Source organism: Streptopelia decaocto, assembly GCF_964273445.1.
Source record: "Streptopelia decaocto genome assembly, chromosome: 3".
In the NCBI taxonomy this organism is placed as follows: domain Eukaryota; kingdom Metazoa; phylum Chordata; class Aves; order Columbiformes; family Columbidae; genus Streptopelia; species Streptopelia decaocto.
The window spans coordinates 71,089,248-71,112,536 of NC_138656.1; the positions used below are offsets into that span (position 1 = coordinate 71,089,248).

A 23,289-nucleotide genomic window follows, 5' to 3' on the forward strand; every position below is an offset into this window, starting at 1 on the left:
GTCTATAATTTCCCTACTCCTTGCTTCATAGTGTCGTGGTTCCCATAACACTCGTGTCTCTTTGTCCTTCTACTAGTCCCTTCTTTTTAAATTCTTTTTAACTCCTCAGCCAGTTCTCCCTCTTCTTTTTCCTCAACTCTTTTGTGAAACCATACTTAAAATCAGTATTGTATTTGCCTTTCTCCAGTTCTCCAGAACATCCCATTTCTTTTTGTTGTCAAAAGCTCTCATTGATGGCTCAGAAATTGTTCGGCTAAATTCCTTATGTTTTGTGAAATCCTTTGACTACTTTTTTTTTTTATTATTATTAACTTATTCTTTCCTCCTCTTGGCATGTTGTAGGTAGAGTTTTCCAAGTTTAACACTCTTGGTAGCAACAAGTGCTAGATGTCTCAGTGGTTACATTGGCTATAACAATTTTAGGGAAATTCCCTCCCATAGCTCTCCCATGCTGCTAGCAACACAGAATCTATAAATATAGCCAAACCACAAGCATTTTTACCACTTTAGCTGATTTATGCAACATGATGGTGAAAATGTCACCAGGCATTACCATTCCTCCCTATGTTAGAGGAGAAGTTGGAGAAGTTTTTAAACTTGTGATCTGTGGGTGCCTCTGATAAATTAGGCACAGTGTGCTAGAAATGACAGTGATTACAATCAATTTTACAAACCAGTGAGGACACTTTATTTCAATGCCATGTGAAAATAAATACGAAAAATCTCTTTTCCTTCTATTTAATGCACAATATGCATTTCAGATAATCAGGTTGATTGTTCATGAGGACTCACAGCATTGCAAATGATGGGTCTGAACCAGTTTCCCAGTAGTTCCACTCCCTTGTTTTTCTGCAGTAAGTCAGCTAGAATATATACATTTTCTTCTGATTTCTGTTGTTTTAAAATACAATTTGGACTGAGCAGACTGTAGGAATCATAAATAATAAATAAATAAATCATAAATAATGTAGAAATAATGAATAATAATTGGAAAATTCAGGACATTAAGGCACCTTCTTAATAGAAAAGAAAATCCATGAAGAATCTTCATTTTTGTATTTTAATATGCCAATATTTAATAAAGGTGAGGATGTATTTTCATAAAAAATGAACATCACAAGCCAGCCCCAAAAGAAAAATCACATATCTACATGCAAATATTTTCATTAAACGAGGCACCTCTGTTCCCTCCTTCCCAAAAAGTCAGGCTGCTCCCAAGATGGGAATTCCTGCCTGTGCACAGACCAGCCGCCCGAAGGAGCGAAACGTATTTTAGTTTCAGTACATGAAAATGGCCTCAAAGTGTCACTAGAGAGCTATCGATAATCTGGTTCTACGTACATGTCAAGGTTTTGGGACTTTGTGATCTTTTCACTCAAGCCCCACTTCTAATTTAATCCTTTTTATTGCTTGAAATGCCCATTACTGTGTGTGGTGATTAAAATGCCCTGGCCATTTGCACTCGGATAGTAAGTCTTTTGGCATCACAGTTCAACTTTTAGGAAGGGAAAGAGCATGAAGTGAGAAAAGAAACTTGTAAATAACATAGATTTAAAAAAAAAAAAAAAATAAAAAATAAAAAAAGGAAGTTGGTAATTAATTCACTCTGCCTTCATAGTCTTGACCAAGACAAATAGAAATGTGATTTGAACAATGGTAGGAAGTGAAAGAGCCTAACCTTTTCTGCATTTAGCCTGGAAGCTTTTTCAGAGCAGAGGCTGTCTCTTGCATATGTTTACACAGTGCCTGGCACAAGCAAGGTTTATATTTAATCTGTGCCTTTCGAGTCTGTATCACAATATAAATACTTCCTAATAGTAGTTCGTACGGGAACGAACCTTTGTTTGTGCTGCTGTTCAGAAGCGGTCCCTGACCATGCTCCTCCTTCGGGATTTCTTCCCAGCTGGCCACGTCACTGTCATCTGCTATTTGACTGCCTTTAATGTTGTGGATTCATGAGAAAGGAAGCCTGTAGTAAGATCATGGCAAATGTAAAAATGTCCAGTCTCATATGCACGTGGTGTAGGTTTTACACATATGTTGCTTCACTCGAATGCTACTGGGATCATCTTGTGTTCTGCTTTCTTTTAGTGTCATTTTCACCCGTGTGGCTTTCTTAAAGAGTTACACTACACATGTTCCTTGTTTTATCTTTGTCACAAAAGACAAAGAGTGTAGTATTTTTCATAATATCCTCAAGAACAACTTAGTATGTCCATATTTTCCAACTCTACATGACAGAGCCACGCAGAATGTTTCCAGTGATTACACCTGATATGTCTGCCATGAAGCATTTATGAGGAGACTAACTTCAGAAGTACTATTTTGTTTCTGCTTCTATATATCCACAGATTATTAAACTAATGACTATCATAACATGTATGCAATAACAACAACAAGATGCAAGTAAAGCCCTAAAGCCTCTTTAGATTAGATTAGATGAGATTTGCACTGGGATTTAAATAGAGAACAGTTGGCTTTGAATCTTTCTCCTCTGTTTATTAAAGTTGATGGTCCTGTTCTGACATCACTGGAAAGATATTTTCCCCTTCTTTCTCCCCTTTGGCTCAATTTATAATAACATCAGAAGTTTCATGATCTTGAAATGACAACTTTCTGTGTAGGCAACACAAAGGCAAAAAAATTACCAGATAACACAGCATTCATTGGATACCAATGATCACCAAAAACTATCAGTTTTACATTGAAAATAGCAAACTTTTCTGATGATTTATCCACGTGAGCTTTTAAATACATTCCTGCATCATCACTTTAATGTATAGGCTTGTCAAGTATTAGACAGACTTCATGTGGTGGTAACAGAGGAAAAGCGAGGCCCGAAGAACCTCCAGGGTATAATAATGAGGTTGTTTCCAGTGGCATGTCATGTCTGTCACTTGTAAAAGCAACTTGTGAAAGTGCCCCTGTCTTTTGCCAGTGTGTTCCTGTGTGCCTTCAGTTTCTTAACACACTCACAGTTTCTTATCCTTTTACTGCACAAGCTCTGTTTCAGGTTGCAGGTGGATACTGCATGAAAGAATCAAATGTATCTCACCATTAGCAACATTTACAGGGGAGTTTGGGGGATTGGACTAGCTGATCTTTCCAGGGTCCCTTCCAATCCCTAACATCCTGTGATTCTGTGATTCTGTAATTTTAGAAGTGCTTTGTATTGGTTAGCTTCCCTCTCATGGATCTCAGTGACAGAAGAATAATGCCAAAATAAGCCCTTCCCAAAGTTCCTTCTCTAATTTAGTATACACATGCATTATTTCCCCATGTGAGCACTAACTTGTAAAGTTAGGTGTTAAACAGCAGAATAAAATACTAAAATAGAATTCAAATATAGCTATATAAAAACATCCAGGGAAATGGATTCAGATACATTTTGAAATTATTCTCTCCCCACTGTTTTAAGTTTTCTTCCTTGATATTTATTAGAAACCAAATGCATATGTAGGATATGCAAAAAATAGAACTGGGGGGGGAAAAATCATATTTCTTCATGTATATTGAGTATTAGCCCATGATTTCTGCCATTTTGTTGGATTACTGAGATGGAAAATATTTGCTGTCCAGTCCCCTCAGAGGTGCTGTGTCTGGTAAGCTTCCTTTAACAGGCTCCTGAACTGCAACATGGGGCTTGTGACCGACTGGCTTCTTGATTCATTCCTGAAAAACATTACCTTCATCAATTTTGGATTTGGCTTCCTTGGTGTTTTTTGAAAGTGGCTTGGCTTTGCACTCCCGTGGAAACAGTGTCTCTCGTAATTAAACTATGTATTTTATAGACAGAAGGGGGCTACTTCACATCTATGACAGCCTTGCTTTAGGGGCTAGGAAAAAAAAACCAAAAGTTTCTTCATTTAATTCTTGAAGTTGGGCGGGATTTTTTTTCCTCTCTTCTTTTGTAAAGGAGTTCTGGTTCAGAACTTTCTTTTCCAGTGAGTAGCCTATTAGCAATGGCTCTACAATAGGTTTTATTTCCTTTGAACAGCAGCTCACCCTTGTAAGCATGGATTTTGTGTTATGTAATTAATTTAAAATATTCAGGTAGGTCTACATACCAAGTTTCAGAGAGATAACTACTCCAGTATAGGCTAGCAAGTAATTTCTTGCAGCTATTAGAGCTACTCAGCAACCAATAGATTCATGGGTGTGTTATTTTCTCTCTCTTGTTTAGAAACCAAGCTGTGAACTTCAGGAGACAGTCTAGTTTGGACTGTACCTAAGAATAAATCTCAAGTCACTGTGGTCTCTGCTAATGGCAACCATCAAATACTTCATTACCGACAGTATCAACTGTGGTGTTGGAAAGGACCTCACAAGGCAGTGTTGCTTGGCTCAAAACTATTCCTCTCCAGTGCTCTTCTAATGCAGGCATGTACACATCCACAAGAATCAACCTAAAAATCACAAGTCCTGGAACATTTACCTGCTTCATGATAATGATGCATACACCACCAGCAGCAACACTTCCCCATGTTGCTGTTCTGAAATCAGAATTGTGTTAGGCATGATTAAAAAAAAAAAAAAAAAAAAAGAGAGAGAGAAAGAAAATCCCATTTTTAATTGAACAATGGCTTTGCCACTTCATCTAAATTCATCATCCATGTATCTTGTTTGGGTCTTTTGAACTGCAAGTATCGATGTCCTGTTTCATCTAGGATCTTGGTAGTCCTATTCTGGACATGTCTTCCTATAACAAAGACTGAGAGCAAAGATGTACAAATAATACCTGTAACTCTCCTCAATATTTCAAAAGGTTCTGAAAGCATTTTATGTCACCTCTACCAAATGATATCATCCATATCCTAAAATAGGGGCATTCTCAAGCCAAGTCTCGTACTCTCTTATAGAAAGTGTACTCAATAATATAGCCTAAATTTAGATATTCTTAACTCTCTACTTTGTTTAAGGGGCAACACTTTGGTCACTCACCTGTTTAGCCATAATCCTCATTTTTATTCCAATTGTTGGCCCTCCTCTGATCTCCCCAATAGGCAATGTTCCCACTTCAGGGCAATCTCATCTCAACAGCTGTCTCAGCAAACACATGGCGAAACACGCTACTACAGCTTCCCTTTCTATAGCAGCTCCTCAAAGAAGCAAAAGGCCCAAAAATCTCACTGGCTCTTCTCAGGGCACATCAATACACAGACTTTCAGTAACCTTGCACTTCACCATAGCACCACCTCCTACATTCCTTCCTGCATGTACCAGGAGGCTGCCCGCCCTGCCTGCCTCTGCCCCCCTGGACTCGGTGGCAACCGCAATAGCTCCCATTCATTGTCAATTAGCTGAGGTCCTCGGAATTGTAAAGAGGACAAATTAACCTCACTGTCTACAGTATGTTACAAACACAATAGGCTATTTTTCCCTTTCTGCATACTTTAGGAAGGAAAGTACCTGCTTTATTCTATCCCAGTGACCTAAGCAGGGTAGAAATATTGGCCATAACCTAGAAACAGGATGCTTTCAACTAAGCTACTTCATTATGGAAAACACATTTTATCTCAGTCTCTTAAAACCCAGCAGACGAACGTGGAAATGAGATGGGTATCATCAACTATGACCTTTTACTACTCTTTTACTACACAAATAGTATAAAGGCTGAAGTCACAGGACTGATTTTGCAGGAAACCATTAACTGGTATTACAGCTTCAGACTAGAACATGTATTATTCTAGATTTTTTAAAGCAATACAAAAGGACTTGCAACTTAGAAAAACCCAAACAATCAAAGCAGATTAAAATCTTTGACCTTTATCGAATCATCTGCAAGTGAAGTTCAAGAGTTGGCTGTTTCAAACAGTATTAGATAACAAAAAAAAAGCCATCCTTAAAGCACAGACATTCTCCCTCACAGAATAAATACCCCTATATGCAACATTTGCATCAAACAGGAGCTTTTGGGTATGTCAGAATTTGATACATGGACACTTGATTTGTACATGTGCTTGTGTACACAAGTGGGAAGGTGAACACACTCCAGTAGAAGCCAAAGCCTCAGCTCCATTTCCCGCCCCCACCCTGCCTGTCACTTTTTTTGCCTCATTTCCTTGCCTGAAGGCAAATTCCCTACTAATTCACATTAATAACTATCAGGACCAGATACAGAATCCAAGTGCTTGAGGTCAGACATTGTGATTTGGAGACTCTTAAATTAAGTTTAGATACAACCAATATAGGCATGAAATTTGAAAGGACTCTTGTACAACCAAGTTTTGACCTTGAACGAGGAAGACTGTTGCCTCAGTCTAAGTAAATAAACAGAAGCAAATCTCTAGAGCCTCCAGTCAGGAAAAATTAGATTCCAGTGTAAGTTTTACCTAAAAATATGACATTGTTTCAGCACAACAGAAGTTACCTTGTTCATAGCAATAATAACATTCTGCTTAAAAAGAAGCACAGCAACCCAGGAGGTAGGAAAATCAGCTTGAAATCACACATTTTAAGGTCACATGCATTTGAATTCTGAGAGAATTTGTTGAAATTACAGTACTTATTATGATTAGTATTTTCATCGAGGCATAACAGCTACCAATGCAATAAAAACCAAGGCATAAAGCTTTCCTGGTAAGAAGATTAACCATCTCACCAGTCACCAATGCCCGGCCCCTTCATTTTCCTTGTACATAAATAAGAATATTCTACAATTGCATGGGAGTGAGCACTCAGTCCCTCAGGGATGGAGGGAGGAGGAATGCTCTTGCACAACTCTTTGGCAGGAGGAAGCAGTTCAAATCTCCTCCATTTCCACTATTCCAAAGTCCCTTCCGATTCCTGCCTTCTGAAACCACAGTGAGGTCGAAACTGGTATCATCAAACCTCACCCGACTGCTGCGACCAGATTAGTAGACCGTGTAACTGGTCTTCTTAAGTTGTATTTTTAAAACTCTACCATTATTAAGACTCGGAAAGAGATTTCAAGCCACGCCACAGAATGATGAAGTCCCAGGCCAGGAGCCCAGCGGCTGGGGCCATTCTGCACCACCAGGAACTGAAAGTGCTTCAGAAAACACCACCAGCTGAGTGAGGAAAGAACATGAACATTTGAAGAGATCAGGTTAGGAAAAATCTGAAAAATATCTTTACTAGCAATTATTTTATTCATATGTACACATACAGGTTAACCAAAAAAAAAAAAAAAGGCAGATAAAAAGAAATTCAGACTTCTCTTTAAGAATCCTTGGATTTAAATATATATATATTTATTAAAAAGAGACATTGATTTTATGGCCAAGACATCATGCGTCTCAGAACAGGTTTTTACAGCCATGTTATAAAAACCCCTTAGCAAAGCAGTTACGCACTAGACTTCAAACACATGTACTCCAAGAATGACACTGGTGTGGAGGATCTTGTTTTACATCCATTTATTTTTGTCCCTCAGCAATTATAGCATAGTTTCAATACATTTCTAAAGCTATAGAGAAATACCAGGGCAACTAGAGTACATACAAGCCAAAGTTAAAATGGTAGACAGCTGAATTTAAAAAAAAAAAAAAAAAGTACGCATTCAGCAGGAAATCTACTATACTTCATTCAGTTTAGGCTTTGTTCTTTAGGGAACAAGGTGCTAACGTGCCATTTTCTCATAAAATGAATCATAATTGCTTCCAAAGAGTTTCTGCTGAAAATTTAGGTGGAAGCAAATAAGTGTAACACTAAACTTTCTCCTATAAACCTAGAAGCAACACTTTCTTGAATCAGTTTCCACCCTCCAAATACCACTGCTGCTTTTCTTGTATGAACCCACTGATTTATTAAGGCATAATATGCCCTGAGCAATACGCTGGAAAATAGCCAAAGAGCCTAACAATTAAAGGCAAGCACCAAGTGATTATTTTTATAGACAAATTTTGAAAACTGTTTTGTAACTCACCTGTACTTGGGAGTAGCACTTGAGGAAAAAAAGAAAATATTGCTTTTAATTAGTTTGAGCAAAATGGCAGTGTTAATTCCCTCTTTTTCCCTCCAGGCTAAAGTTGTCAAGCTAATGGTCTAGGTACCTAAGTAGGACCAGCATACCAAGAGGTAAGTGGGACATCTATTCAAGAGCTTAATTTTTAAGCAAGTCATCATCAAAAATTCAGTGCCCCACCCTAAGCAATTCAAATTAAATCTCATTTTCCTCAAGAGGCAAGACTCTCATACACTGGATACCTCTGGTCTTAAAAGCAAAATGGAGCCTGAACAGGAGAATCACACACTGTACATGCTCAGACTGCCATCCAGTCTGCTTTTTAGAACCAGAAAAGCCTATAAATTACCTGGTGCACTGCCCAATTTCTCTAAAAGATGCACAGTATTACAGAGTTCCAGGATCTAGGAAGGTAGTTTTCAAAGCTAGTGCTAACAGCACACAACTTTATACAAATTTAGGCAATACTGGCTAGTCCCTTTAAGCTACCGGAGTATCCATAAAAGAAAGACAACCAAATTATACATTTTATTCACATTTATTTTTCGCTTTTAGTGTGCTCACAGAAAATTAGAACACCTTAAGCAGGAGTTTAATAGCAATTTTTGTAAGCAAAGTTACATTCCATCTCTAAGTCAAATTGGTCAAAGCTTCTCCAGTATTTACAAAAACATGATAGACAAGATGCTACACAAAAAAAACCATTGCATCTGAAGAGTTTTCTTTTATTTTCAAAGACAACTGGAAAAGAAAGCATTGTCTGCTGTAATCAAAAACATACCACAGTATAAACAGTAACCATTCCACTTATCACAGCTTGGTTGAGTTTAAAATTTGTGTTTAAAAGGTCCAAGATGACTGCAGTTTTACAAAAATGGGCAGGGTGGAAAGAGTTGCAAACTTCATGTGCTTCTGGATATCAAGATTTGTTTTTTTATACAATAGTCACAGTTAAAAACACCCTGCTGGTAATACATAATTACACTTTATTAAGGTCATAAACCAGCAATAAACAATAAAGCCTATACAACTTGTATTTCTACTTAATCACTGACTGATACAGCTAACATGAGATAAGTGAAAAGTTCCTATGGTTTAAATGAATTCCTAAGACTATGATCTCTTTATCTGGGTATTGATTTTTATTTTTTTTTTTCCTTTTTCCTTTCCTTCTTAATCAAGACTTGTAGTGTTGTAAACCTTATAGAACATCTGCCTCACAAAATACATCGTAATAACTTTCTTTTAAAAAAAAGACTAACCCCTTACATCATTTCTGACGGGGCGCACTCCCGCCAAGGGCTGCGCGCCCCAGGTTCCCCACTGCGGCCCCTGTCACTTCATTTGATATCCCTTATTGACCCACCCATCTCCTTCATATATGGGCATGTCCATAGACCGATCAGGAAAAGTTTTATAATATGAAGAGAGTTGCAAAGTATAAAAAAAAAAAAAAAAAACAACCAAAAAAACCCGAACCAAACCAAAACATTAATACTGATGAAAAAAAAATAAAAAAAACCCCAAAATATAGAGGGTGGGAGAGGAGGGCGGAGGGGGGCCCCCCTCGGCCCGTTGGAATGGCGGCAACACACAACGATTTAAGATGGGAGCTGCGGGGGGAGAGAAAAAAAAGAAACGAGATATCTTTTAAATCAATCCCTGGTTGTAGACAAGTTCTCCGAGACCAGTACCTGGCACCACTCCAACAAACAAACAGGGGGGAAGAAAAGTCCGTCGGCGAGGGGCGGCGGCGGCGCTTACTCCGCCGGCTCGGCGGCGGGTCCCTCGGGACTGCTCTCGGAGGGGGGCTCCTGCCGCGCCGGCGCCGGCTCCTCCGCGGGGGCCGCCTCCTGATCGCCGCTGCCGGCCTCACTCGTGGCGGCGCCGGCGCTCGCCGCCTCCTCCGCCGCCTTCGCCTTCCCCTCCGCCTGCTGCTGCTGCGGCTGCTGCTCCTCGGCCGCCGCCGCCGGGGCCTCTTCTCCCGCCGCCTTCTCGGGGGCGGCCTCGTCCGATTTGGCCTCCTGCGAGTCCCCCGCCTCCTCCTTCGCCGCTTCGGCGCCGCCGGCGGCGGCCGCGCAGGCCTCCTCAGCGGCGGCCTTGCCCTCCTCGCTGCCCGCCGCCTCGGGGGCCGCCGCCTCCTCCTTCCCGCCCTCCGCCGGGGCGGCGGCGGCGCCCTCGCCCTCGGCCCCCTCGCCGGCCTCCTTCTTGTTCTTTTTGAAGGAGAAGCCGCTCAGCTTAAAGGACTTCTTGAAGGAAAAGCGCTTCTTTTTTTTTTTCGGGGTCTCGCTGCTGGATGAGGGGGTCGCGCCCTCCTCAGTCTTTGGGGAGGACTCGCCCTCCGCCGGGGAGGCCGGCTCGGTGCTCTCCGCCTCGGCCGCCTCCTTCTCAGAGGCGGGCTCCGACGAGGCCGCCTCCTCCTTGCCCGTCTCCTCGGCGGGCGCGCTGCCGTTGGCCTGCACCTCCTCCTTGCCCGCCTCCGCCGCCGCGGGGGAGGCGTCGCCGTTCACCTTCACGTGGCCGTTCTCCTGCAAGACAGCGACGGGCGTTACCGGCGGTGCCGAGAGGGTGGGGGGGACACGGGACGACGCCGCCGCAGCCCTCCCCCCTCAGCGGCTTTTCCTCGCCCGCTTTCTGCTTCCGCGGTTGAAACCCCCGGGCCCTCCGCCGCCCTTCGCCGCGCCGGGCGCCCCCAGCGGCTGGCGAACCGCCCGGCGGCCGCCAGAGGGCGCCGCGGCTCCACTCAGCGGCCGCGACGCCGTGCACACCCCCCCCGCTCCCGGCGCGCCCCGTCCAGCCGCGGCGGCGGCGCGGGGCGGGGAAGGCTAACAAAGCTCTCCCGACCCCGAACCCCCGCCCGCCGCTGCCCCTCTCCGCCCGGGCGATGGGGAGAGGCGCCCCCGCCTCCCCCCTCCTCCCCCCCCGCCGCATTTGCATCTTTCAGGCGCCCGGAGAGCGGCTGGCTGTCCCGGGCGGCAGCTGCGGGGGCGGCGGGGGGTGCCCGCCCGCAACGACGCTGCTGCTTCGCGGGGCAGCGGAGGCACGGCCAGCCCGGCAGCCGGCTCACGTTGGGGGTGTGTGTGGGGGGTGACAGAAAGCCGTGCCCCGAAGCTGCCCCGGCTGAGCTGCTGTGGACGGAGCGAACCGCGCAGCCTCTGCCCCGCGCTCCCGCCCGAGGGGGGTGACCAACGCCGCGCTCCCGCCGAGCCCCCAGCCCGGCGGCTCCGGACCCCGCTGCCACACGACCATCCTGCTACCATGAGAGGCGTTTCGCGCTAGTCACCGAGTGTCTTCGGGAGAGGGAGGTTAAATGGCCAGAAAAACCAAGCCATATAAGATCCTTCCGTTTAAGAGCCATTGGGACACTTCATAATACACGAGGGATTAAAAAAAAAAAAAAAAGGAAAAAAATACGTCCCCCCTGCCCCCCACAGGAAAGATAAAGGAACGAACCACTCAAAGCCGAGCCCGTTTACAAAAAAAAAAAAAAAAAAAAAAGGAAATTATTCCTTTGCCTCGAGTTGCAAAGATAAAAGGATCGACCGTATTCTCCATTCAATGTGCCACTGGGGCATCAAAGGAAGAATTAAACAGGATGCGAAAGAGAGGCCGTCGAAGTTGGCTTTAAAAAAGCAGTAGGTTTAATATATTTTTAATTTTTTTTTTACCTGTCCATTCGCCTTGGATGGAGATGCAGCCACTGCTTCCCCAGGTTTCTCGGCGGAGGCTTCGCCCTTTGCAGCGGTCTTGGAGAACTGGGCACCCATGCTGTCTTATTCAACAAAGAAACTCAACAGATCCAAAAGGAGGGGAAACAAAGAGCGTTGGGTTGGTATAAATACTGGGCGACCAGCAGCAGCAGCAACACACACACACACCAGAGGGGAAAAAAAAAGAGAAGAGAGAACAGAACCGATTATAATGCACTCCTTTTAAAAAATTTAAAGTTGAAGAGATCAAAAAGCAGCAGCACAGGAGGGAGGGGAAAAAAAAGGAGGAAAAAGTCGAGCAAAAAAAAAAAAAAAAAGGAGCCCAAGTTTAGTAAAAAGAAGTAATAAAAAATCCCAGATTTGTAGCCGTACTGTAGACAAGGAGAAAATGGAGAAATCTCCCTGGTTGCTAATAAGATGCGGAGTCCAACGCCCAAGTGCACAGATGAATGGGCTTCCCGAGCGGTGACGGCAGCCCTCCGCCCGGCGCCGGCCAATCGCCGCCGCGCCACACAAAGGGGGGCGGGGCCTGGCCGCTCGGCGAACAATGGAGCCGCGATGGCAGCGGTTTGAAATCAGCCCCCGGCCGATAATGAATGTGCCGCTCCGGCGCGGCGCGGGCGGGCGCGCGGAGCCCCGCGCCGGGGGAGCGAACAAAACACCCCGATAAAGCGGGGCGGGCGGGCAGGGACAATGGTGCGAAGGGCGTGCGGGTGAGTGCGAGTGTGAGTGCGAGTGTGAGTCCGTCCCGGCCCCGCCGCCCGCCCCCACCCGCTGCCGCCGTGAGAGAGCAACAGATAGTGTGTGCGAGCCCGGGGCGGGGGGAGAGGGAAGGAGGGGATTTGTTGCCACCACCCCCCCCCCCTTTGCTCTTTTTTCTTTTCTTCCCTGGGTTTAATTGGTCGCGATTGTAAAATCGCCCCCAATTTGGAAGGTATTTGAACCACGTAGATCGGGTTTCGCCAAACGAGATCACAAGTCGAAATTAGTAGGTCTGTAGGCCAGATGTTGCAAACGCTAAAGCAGCGGCGGCAGGAGCTGCTGCCGAAGCAGAAACGGACCCCTCCCCCACCGGGATATTGTCTTGGAATAAAATATTTTGTGCTTAGCCTACGGCTCTCATTAAATTCTGCTGTCCGATTATTCCTGATTTGTGTTTTTTAAAGTATTTTCTGATGCGGCGACCCATTTCAAGATTACATTTCCATGCCCTCAAGTAGTGGGCGAAGCGACATAATCGGGGAAACATTTGCGCTTTCCCAAACCCGAGCCCCGAACATGTATTTACGTTGAATTTAAACCCTCGAATAAGATGTAACCCGAAACTAATGCGTGCAAATTAACGGTGATCTGGAGCGCTTCGTAGCTATGGGGTGGGTGAAATATCACAGAGCCGATTGATTTCCTTTCTCGGGGGAGGGGGCGGTGTGTGCGGGGGGCCGGCCGGCTCCCCCCGCCGTGCGGTGCGGGAAAGGCTGGTCTAGAGCCCCCTCCCCGTTACCACTACCCCCATTTAAGGAGCAGAAACGAGCGTCAAAACGATCGGTTTCCAAACTCGGGTAATCTCGTCCAAACACCTCTTGTTTATAAACAAGGATGTTAAAATTATTGCGATAATGAAGGGCTGTGGAGCTGGGAGGCTCGGCCCAGCCTCCCACCTTCCTCTCCCCGCGAGTTACCCGGGGCGGGCGGGGTCGGTGGGCTTTGTGCGGCCGTCGCCGCCTTTCGGTAACCCCGGAGAGGGCAGCCGGTTATTTTCAGCCGCTCAAGGGAATATTTTGTTTTGTAGGGACAAAAGGGGCACTTGGTTGTTTTGAGGAGGATGGAGCCTCTCCCTCCCCCCCGCCGCATTTCACGCACAGCTCCCCCGCCGCCGAAAGCAGCCGCTGCCCGCCGCTCCCTTTGTCTCGGCGGCCGCCGCCCGCCCCGCCGATTCCGGCAGAGCGGCCTCCCGCTCCTCAGCGGGGCAGCCCCTGCCCCCACCCGCGGCCGCGCACCCCGAGCCGGCAACACCCGCGCCCCCCGGGGCCGGCGCGGGGAGCGGCCGCGGGCTCCTCCGGGGTGAACGCCCACGGCGGGGCGGGAGTGCCGGTGCCGCCGCCGCGCCTCGGGGCTCCCTCGGCGGGGTCGCGCCGCCGGGCGGTTTCCCTGGCGACGGCCGGGGGACGGCGGGGGCTCCTTGGCGGGGCCGGGAATGGGGCGGGGGTGGCCCTGCCCGCCCCGGCGTCACCTGCGGTCGCTGGCCTCGCCGCTGCGGGGCTGGGCTGGGCTCGGTGGGGCTGGGGGCGCAGCGGCGGCCGCTCCCGGGGGCCGCGGTGGCGGGAGCCGGTCTCCGGAGGTCCCTCGCCTGACGTCCCCCCCGCTCCAGGCGTGCGTGGGGGGTGGTGCACGGCAGAGAGCACCGTCGGCAAAAGGGGATGGAGAGAGCTGCGGAGGGCTTACCTTGCGGCGTGACGGCAACGCGACCGTGGGGCACAGACAGCCGGACAGCTTCCCGCTTCGTGATCCACCTCCACTTCCCAAGGGGAATTCCACGCGTAGTGTTTTCGCTGCTCCTTTTAATCCGGATATTAAGCAGATCGTGATTTTGGTGGTGGTGGTGGTTTTTGTTGTTGTTGTTTTTGTTTGGGTTTCGTCTTGTTTTAACACTGGTTGCTGTAACAGATCATCTGAGAAGACCTGATGGAAGACCATGACAGGACTTCAAAATAAGCATCAAAAGTCACCTGTCCACCTTGCATGGGTATATATGCAATTTCACCTATATGGGCGCATACAGTATCATAGCTACATCTGAATCTCAGAGTAGCGTCACTGAAGAATTTCACAGAGTGACTGTGGGAGTTTTGATGGTGTACGCTTTGCATTATGCTTTTGGTATGTTTTTTAACCATTTCAATATTTTATAACTATAAAAGAAAAAAAAAAAAAGAACAAGAAAAAGCCTTGACTGATGTTATTCTAGATGCTTAGCCTCTGGACAAGCAGAAAATCTGGAATATATGCACACACTCTCTGTCAGTCCCAGGACACTACAACCTGGACAGCTAACTCTGCTTTCTAACCTAAACCATTGAACGTGAGGTGCAAATACAAGATTTAACCCCTTGACTGACCTCTTGATCCCACCAGTTACCAGGCTGCTCCGTGTCACACCTCACCTTTAAGCGTCAAGCAAACAGATACGCTGGAGGGAAGATTCCTCATTCTTAAACTTGTACTCTACTCAAGTTCCGATCTTTTCATCTCCTTCCAAGGAAAAAAAGAAAAAAACCCAACCCCCAAACAATCCCTCATTGGTGTATTGCAGCAGGACTAATCAGATATGAATGTGAAAATACCAATTTTCTACAGTGCCTTCCACATAAAAAAAAAATGTTGCTACATTTCTTTGGCAGGAACAAGGATGAATCAGTGTAAAGGTGCTTGTGTGTAGGCTGTTGGAGATTCAGTGTCTGAAGAAAGTGATACCTGTGTTAAGTGTGTTTGTGTTAGGGCTTTTACCACAGTAGCTATGGCAGCAAAAAAACAGATTCCTCATGTGACATGGCTGACAGTATGTCCAGGAACATGGCAGTCATGATGAAGAGACAACTCTGAGGAGCCTAAAAATGAACAAGAAGACATAGTGCCAGGGAGCTGTTCTCAGTGAGGCAGAATTCACTTCCCTTAGTTCCACCAAAGGTTAAGGGCCTTGCCACAGCTGATTTCCTGATTTCTAATTGTGAGTTGCACCACCCAGATTAAGTTTTCTTTTTGCAGTACTTCCAAAATGTGACTCCTCTCAGCACATTTTGCCTGAGATTATTTTCATCCTCTACCTTCTGGTATGAGGGAAAACTGAGGTGTGGACTGATGAAATGGTTTGTACAGTGCTGCCCAGCAAATCAGTGTTGCAGCTGACTCAGAATTCACAGTATCAGAGTATCACAGTATGTTTGGGATTGGAAGGGACCTCAAAAGATCATCTAGTCCAATCCCCCTGCTGGAGCAGGAATTATTGATGCTTGACTGTGATTTCATGATCATTAATACTGAATCTGTGCCTCACAGCTACGGTTTCAGTTGGGCATAAATACAAATCTTTGTGTCAAGCTAGCTGGCTATAAGCATGGTATATAGCGCTTATATCCTGTCACAGAACAGGCTTCCTAGAGAGTCTGTCAAAGCCCCAAGATCATCAGTGTTTAAGAGGCATTTGGACAATGCCCTTAATATTATTTAACTTTTGGTCAGCCTAGAATTGGTCAGAGTGTTGGACTAGGTGATTGTTGTAGGTCCTTTCCAACTGAAATATTCAATGATTCTATTCTATTCCATTCTATTCTGTTGACACTGACCTTCTGTGGGGAGGCTTGAAAAAAAGCCTCTGCCTTTCAGCCCAAGAGCAGCTGAGGCAAAGATGCCCCTGCAAAGTGCTTGGCCGCTTTTGAAAAAAAAAACCAAAACACTGAATTCTGTGCCATGCTCTGGGTTATGTGGCTATGGAAATCCTGACCTTGCATCAGGTCCTGCAAAACTGCAATTTGCTACCCTATGAAAGCATGACTTCCGACTCCTGTAACCACTGCTCAACTTCCCATCTTGTTAATACCCATCTGCTTTTTTTTTTTTTTTTTTTTTTTTTCCCCAATACTGTATAAACTTTGCTTTTCATCTGTTCCTGTGAGGTAGGTAAATGGAATGGTACTTTCATTTGACAGTTCAGGAAAAGGAGAAAGTGGCTAAATAAGAGCTCCCTGCCGGTATGGCAGCTGCTATCTGGAGTCCCCAGAAAACCCATCAGTGATACTCACCCACAGCTAAGGTAAAAACACGATCACGAACACATTTTAACTCCTGTTAAATTTTGAAACTTTTGAAAACATGTCCTAACTTGTCACATGTAGATGGGACATGAATGTATTTAACACATTTGCTGGCAAATGCACTAAAATGCAACACACCCTGTCAACACTGAGAATTTGAAAACATGTTAATTAAAAGTTTTCACTGACACTTTTTTTTTTTTTTTTTTTTAAATACACCTTTATCCTCGTCCAGACAAGCCTTTAAAGAAAGTGAATCTAAGAGTGGTTTTGGGAGTTGTAATCCAGTGTTTACAGAAATCCTGCAACAGTGTGTGCTTTCTGGTATTCCCATTGTGCCACTCCCCTGGGCTATCTGAGCTCTGAGGAGGTGCTGGGAAGCCTCCTTGTGTCCTGGGGTGCATGGAGAGTTTTCCTTTTTGCAGGGAGGATAGTGAGCAAAACAAAAAAATAATAATCAAATTTTACATGGAGAGATAATGTTCCCTATGTACCAATCTACTTCAAGGCCCTTCTCCTGTCCTTGTCGTTATGGAGAAACAATGTAACAGATGCATAAGAAAGAAAACATCTTGCTTTCCCAGGAACTGTCAGGCTGGGACAGTGAGGGAGTTTCATTCTTGTTTTATCTCTTTATACTTTACGATAATGAGAGAACAGGACAATATGATCTCAATAATGTTAAAAGTTTCAAGTTCAAAAACTAAATTCAGATTTGTGGAAGAGTTGCATCCTTTCCTGTTCCAGAGAATGAGTATTTCATGATGTCCTAATAAGTACCGAGATTTCTTACTGATCCATCGCTTCAGTTTTGTCAAGGTTTACTCCAGTTTGGCACAATGCTATCGAAAGCTTTTAACCTTTGTGTCACTCACAACCATTACAAGGCCTTTACTAATATTTACCAAGCTTTTATTAACTGAATACATTCAACAACCTTTGTTAAATAGGATCCATACTGTTTGAATGTCTAGTGTGCTGGGAAACTGGAAACTTAACAGAGTGTATATATTTTAAAAGTATCATACAGTTTATTTTTTTTTCAAACCTACTAAAAAAATATCTGTCAACCAACTAGATAACCAGCCTCCAGTAATGAGGCTGGTTACTTCTGTGGGGGGGATGGGAAGACCCACAAACTAAGATCAAGAATAAGAAAACTCAACAACAAACCCAACCCCAAACAAACAAAAATTACTTAGATCATACAGAAGCAAAAACACCCCAGTAAAGCTCAAGCTCCTCCCCATAAAAGCAATCACAGCAAGAAAAAACAACCAGCAGGGAAGGTGCGAATATACCACTAAATAACTGGCCCTCGCTATGTGCTGGATCTATGTTGAAGAACTGCATTTCAGCAGCAAAATAGAGGCATTGGGGCTCCACTGCATTAAGTGGTGCATGGCCAAATAAATAGAGCTAGTAGCCCTGCAGTAGGGAGTTTTAAACATTTGACGTCTGTCAGTTCTAAGGATAAATACTGCTCTGACTAGTTCTCCAGTAGTTTTACCCACACTAATTCAATGCAGCAGCAGTCTTCTGCTCCCTTCGCTGCTGGGCTCTGGCCCTACAGCTCCACTCCCTCCATTGTGCATGCCCTGGCTTTCCTCTGACCTCCTGATAAGCCATTTTAGACAGTTAAACCAGCAGAAAACTATTCTCTCTCTCTTACCCCTATCTCCCCCTTTTTGAGGGGTGAAGGGTAGTTTCCTGCCAGTTTAGCTTCTGTAACTCTTGGTGTGGCCAGGCAAGTAGGAGCGATGACAAGCAGGTGATAACCTGATTTGGCACAAAGTTAAGCTGTAGTTCCAATGGCATTTGCTTCAGCAGCACCAGTGCCTCACACAGTCCTCCTGCTCTTCAGCTTCTGCTCGTTTCCACTTTCACTCTCATCCTTCAATTCTGCTGGGGGGACTGCTCTGCGTAAAAAAATGCCTGATGACCGGGTATTCATTAGAATGACATTGGTAGGTGATGCATCATTAAGTGTTTTTGAAAGACCACGCGTGCTTTAGTGACGAGTGCTTTGCGTTGTGTGGCTACAGTGTTTCTGATGAACAAGTCAGCCTGGCTTTTATGAATTCCAGCTAGTGAGTGGAACTGTGCACGATTATGTTGAAAAGTGTCATGAGGTGTGAAATGAAACCAATGTCCCCAACTGAACAGAAAGCCAGCTAAAATAGGAAATAGGAAGCATTTGTGCTTGATTCAGAGACTTGGATTCCTTATATTTAGTTGTTGTGAACTGAAACTGATTTAGGGCTAAATCAAGCAAAGGCTCAGGGTTGTGGACTTAATGACCGCCACGTCAAGTGCCTTGGTTCACTGTAGGGCTCAGGCTGTGGGGACAAAGCCAAGTGTCAAAGTCTGTAATTGGCCCAGCTGGCAGGTGGAGGCTGGTACTCTGAGTCTGGTTTTATGATTCCCGCTGCCTGAACAAATACATGGTAGCCACAGGTGCAAAAGGCTAAGCAAGTATGAGTTGTTGTTGTTGTTATTATTATTATTATTATTACTATTGCTATTATTATTATCCTTAGCTCAGGGAGACTGTTTGCTTCAGGTAACTGGAAATAAACACTGTGGCAGAAATGTGTGTGACTTGTACTGTCTGGTGTTCCAGTAGGGCACAGATTTGATATCAGCGGTCATATAATCCCCGGCTACACAGAAAGCCATGTAAAATAGGAAATAGGAAACATTTGTGCCTGTTCTAGAGACTTGGATTCCTTCTCTTTGGTTGCAGGGAAGCACATCCCTTCAGTTGGGAGCCGACACTCTGACCTCTTTCCTGTGGTGAGGTGCTTTAGCCTCTTTGAAAGCTTAAGAGGCAGTTCCCTTTTCATCCAGCAGCTCAATGGTGGGGCTCAGGAAACGTGGGTTTAATTCCCACCTCAGAAAATTTGAATCCCTTAATTTACCTCCCTTTGCTTTTCCCATGAAGTTCTAGGGTGGGGGAGTGTGGGCACAAAAGTTTCCATTTTCTCTTGCTGAAGTTGTTCAGCCAACGAATTAAAAGTAGCTCTTTGGCATGGAGAATTACATAGTAATTGCTCTAAAAAATGAGCATGATTCTGCAGTCTAATTGTTTAGCATGCTTGCCTGGAAGCGAGAGACAGCTCGTCTGAGGTTCTTGCTCCACTGAAAATGCTACTGTTACCTACTTCTTCTGAGCAAACAAGGGCTGGCACCCGGTGTTAGCAGTCTGACCCACTGACTACAATACACAGTCGCAATCCCTTTTTATCTCATTCTTCAGCCCCCAAATAGTCGGTTCTTTGCAAAGTGGAACAAAGTGAGCAGAGAGAGGCAGTGTGCCCTGGAACTGTCGTGCTTCCAGCTAGGCAGCTCAGCTGCAGAGCTGACACTAGGGCTAAGAGAGGATTGTATGCCATTGCCCTTTTCCTACTATGTGTCAGGACCTCCTTCATATGCAAGGTAGATCAATACCCATGTAAACATTGATTGCTCTGGACATCACACGTGCAGAGACCTCCTCTGTGTCTCTCCAGGGAGGGCCCTTGGGCCGCTCTTCCTGGGGTGCTCTGAAGAGAGGATGACTGAGATGGAACACAGTCCATTGGTTGGGCATCTCTGGTAGCCCCTCTAGCTTCTTCTCTCTCCTGGCATTTTGAACAGCAGTGACATATCAACAACTCTGAGCTATAGTTCCTGGGTCCAGTCTGATGAATTCAGCAACTGGGTAATGGTTTTGAATTCTCAGTGTGTGTTTGGACAACCAAAATGCACGTATGTCCTGTTGTAGATCTAGCTGTATTTTTCAGCCCCATGAGAGAGACACAGGTTCAGTGTAAATAGGTCAGACTTTCAATATTGTTTTTTCCCCCTGCACAGTGAAAGAATGAATAATATCATTCCAGTATTATATACTCACCACAATTCTATTTTGGTTTACATTATATCTATACATTTTCATATTAGAAAGGGTTGTCAAGCACTCAAGCCCAGGGAAGTGGTTGAGTTACCATCCCTGAAGGTGTTTAAAAGGTGTATAGATAAGGTTCTTATGGACATGGCTTACTGACTCAGTTAGGTTAATGGTTGGACTTGCTGATCTTGAGGGTCTCTTTCAACCAAAATGGTTCTGTGATTCTATCTGTTTCTTCTATGTATCTTATTTCTTTTGGCACCTCACTTTTCATAGTGACTCCATGCAAGAGGAAGAAGTTCATATCCAGTTCTGCAAACCCCTAGAAGAGTCCACCTTATTTACACAGTAAGACTAGTTGTCATTGGGAGTGTGGATAGGTAGGACGAGAACCACCAATTTAAGTTTAATAAGTAACAGAAATTACTGTCTGCACATTGAGGGGCTTGATCCAACTTCTTAGTGTAGAAATAGGTAATGAAAGTCCCTTTTTTTTTTTTTTTTTTTTTTTTTTTTTTTTAAAACAGTGGTTTAAAATTTGCAGTATAAAAGTTCCTGCAGCCACATACTGATTTCTAAATATGTAGTGACTGGGACAACTGAGAGGTTATCTCTGTAGCAAATATAGCAAGAAACCACAGCTATGAGGCTCAAAGGCTGCAGGCCAGTACGTTACAAGTTTTTAAAACAAATGTGTTAACAAATACAAATTCAACTGTTTGATTTAGAATGGCATATATGCATAACACAAGAAATAGAGGGGGTTATTGATGAAAGAACTAGTTTAAGATGATTTGTGTCCGTATTCCTGCCCTGTGTCAGACTGCCCGTGTGACTGTGGTCTCTGTAGGTATATCTGCCCTGCAGAGCAGGGTGCTGGGTTGGGACACTAGCTGTAGTGTATCTTGTTGTGGATATTGGAGGCAGACAAAAAGATAAGCATAGATGAATTGACTTCACATCTTGGTGAAGAGATTTTTTCTGCCTTATATTCTCTGTGTCTGTGTTGCTGAACACACCTTGTACTCAAGTGGCTGCCAAGCCACCATGAAGCAAAGACAGCAGAAGGGCTTTGTGGATAAATGGGAAGCTCCTGAGTAAATTCCAATATAAAAAGGAAGCACACAAGAGGCAGAAGGAGGAAGAATATAGACACTGTCCCAGTATGCAGGGCTGGGTTTAGGAAAGCCAAAGCCCACCTGGAGCTGAATCTGATGAGGGACAAGAAAGGCTTCTACTTGTACATCAGCAGCAAAAGAAGGACTAGGGAAAAATGTGGGCCTGCTGCTGAATGGGGTAGGGGCCCTGGTAACAAAGGATACAGGAGAGTCCAAGGTACTGATTGCCTTCAGTCTTTGCTGGTAAGACCAGCCTTCAGGAACACCAGGCCTCTGAGGTCAAGGGGAAAGTGTGGAGCAAGGAAGACTTACTCTTGGTGGAGGAGGACCAGGTTCTGCACCATTTAAATATTCTCAGTGTATACAAGTCCATTGGGATCGGATGGGATGTACATACCCACAAGAACTAAGGGAGCTGCCTGATGTCACTGCAAGAATACTCTTGGTCATCTTTGAAAGGTTGTGGTGATCAGGGCAGGATCCTAAGGACTAGGAGCAAGCAAATGTCACTCCTATCACCAAGAAGGGCAAGAACAAGAATCTAGGGAACTACAGGCTGGCCAGCATCCCTGCAATTGCCAAAGAGAAGCTGTGGAGTCTCCATTCTTTGAGATCTTCAAAAGTCACCTGGTCACAGTCCTGGGCAACCAGCTGTAGGTAACCCTGCTTGAGCAGGGAGGTTGGATGAGACAATGCCCAGAGGGGCCTTCCTACCTTAGCCATGCTGTGATTGTGTGATCTAGTGTGAGATATTGTCTTTAGTGCTACCTCAGCTATGCCCATACTCCAGTTGCAAGACATTGCATTTCTGTGGCCTTGTGTCTCAGTCAAATGGTTTATGAAACACCGATACTAATATCCTCTTATGTGCCTTGGAAGATTAAATACACCAAAGATTGTGAGGTGCTTTCAGTAAACAGGCATACAAATGCCTTCTGTACCCATTTATAAGAGAAACTTTACAATCTTTTTTCCTCTGTACAGTACAAATTACATGAAAGTGCAAGAAAACAATATCTGTAATAATGTTCTTGAAAGGAGGTCCTAGGAAGCTGAGAAAATCACAGGTTTAATGTGAACCCCTGCCTTTATAAGTTCCCATGCCTTCTATGATACTTTGTTAGAGTCTATACAGAACAGATGAAGTTGTGTCATAGTAATTTTTGTTTTTTCCTTTTAAATTATACTTTCTCACACTTTAGTAAGGTTTCCCATTTCCCCCATGCAGCTATAAAAGGCTGGCTTCAGTCTGTTTAGGCTCAAGCCATGCATGCTGGTCTTTTATTGACAAAAGCAGATGGCGATTTCCCCTTCAATTCGTTTCCTTTTCACTGGCTGGCATGTGAAATGTGGCGAGCATACTGGAGGGACACGCCGTCATACCACACCAGCCTCAGCACTCTCCCCTCATGCGGGAAAGTGCAGGACCTGCCTGCCCATGAGGGATCTGAATTACTGGAAACTATTTCACATTTGGCTTGGAGCTATTTTGACAATCTTCAGCTGTATCCTTTATTTCTTCCTTCTTAGCATGTAAATGTCCTTTTTATAGCAGCTATTCTTACAGAATTTATAGTTCTCTTTTCTTAAAGCTTCTCATTCCCACTTCCTTATTTTTATCTAAGTCAGTCCCTTTTCATGTCCTGGACATATACCACACTATGCAAAACACATACATTCAGGCAGTGAAATCTTGTGTCTTCCTCAAATTACCTCATGATGCTGGCCTCTATTATCCAGTTTTTAATCTTCAAAGTGACAATTATGTCCTTTTTGCCATACTACCTCTCATGCTCATGAGAAGCTCCACAAAATGTATTATTATCTTCCTTTGTAT

At 44.7% G+C, this 23,289-nt stretch overlaps 1 protein-coding gene across 2 annotated transcripts; it reads right to left on the reverse strand.

Moving 5' to 3' along the window:
• Positions 1 to 7,189: 7,189 nt before the first annotated feature.
• MARCKS (myristoylated alanine rich protein kinase C substrate) lies at positions 7,190 to 12,413 on the reverse strand. Of its 2 annotated transcripts, XM_082049656.1 has the most exons (3): positions 12,010 to 12,413; positions 11,596 to 11,768; positions 7,190 to 10,455 (listed from the first exon to the last, which is right to left on the reverse strand). In XM_082049656.1, the coding sequence occupies exons 2-3, from the start codon at positions 11,692 to 11,694 to the stop codon at positions 9,688 to 9,690; spliced, it is 867 nt and encodes a 288-aa protein (XP_081905782.1). In that variant the 5' UTR covers positions 11,695 to 11,768; positions 12,010 to 12,413; the 3' UTR covers positions 7,190 to 9,687. The 2 variants fall into 2 exon arrangements, with proteins under 2 accessions (XP_081905782.1, XP_081905781.1); XM_082049655.1 differs by having other exon boundaries at positions 11,596 to 12,413.
• Positions 12,414 to 23,289: the final 10,876 nt, after the last annotated feature.

What these genes read in the sequence shown, in the direction of transcription:
- MARCKS (XM_082049656.1), bottom strand. Translation starts at nt 11,694, where the DNA reads ATGGGTGCCCAGTTCTCCAAGACCGCTGCAAAGGGCGAAGCCTCCGCC. An exon ending in CATCCAAGGCGAATGGACAG is followed by an intron (nt 10,456 to 11,595) that starts GTAAAAAAAAAA and finishes GCTGTCTTGCAG; the next exon opens with GAGAACGGCCACGTGAAGGT.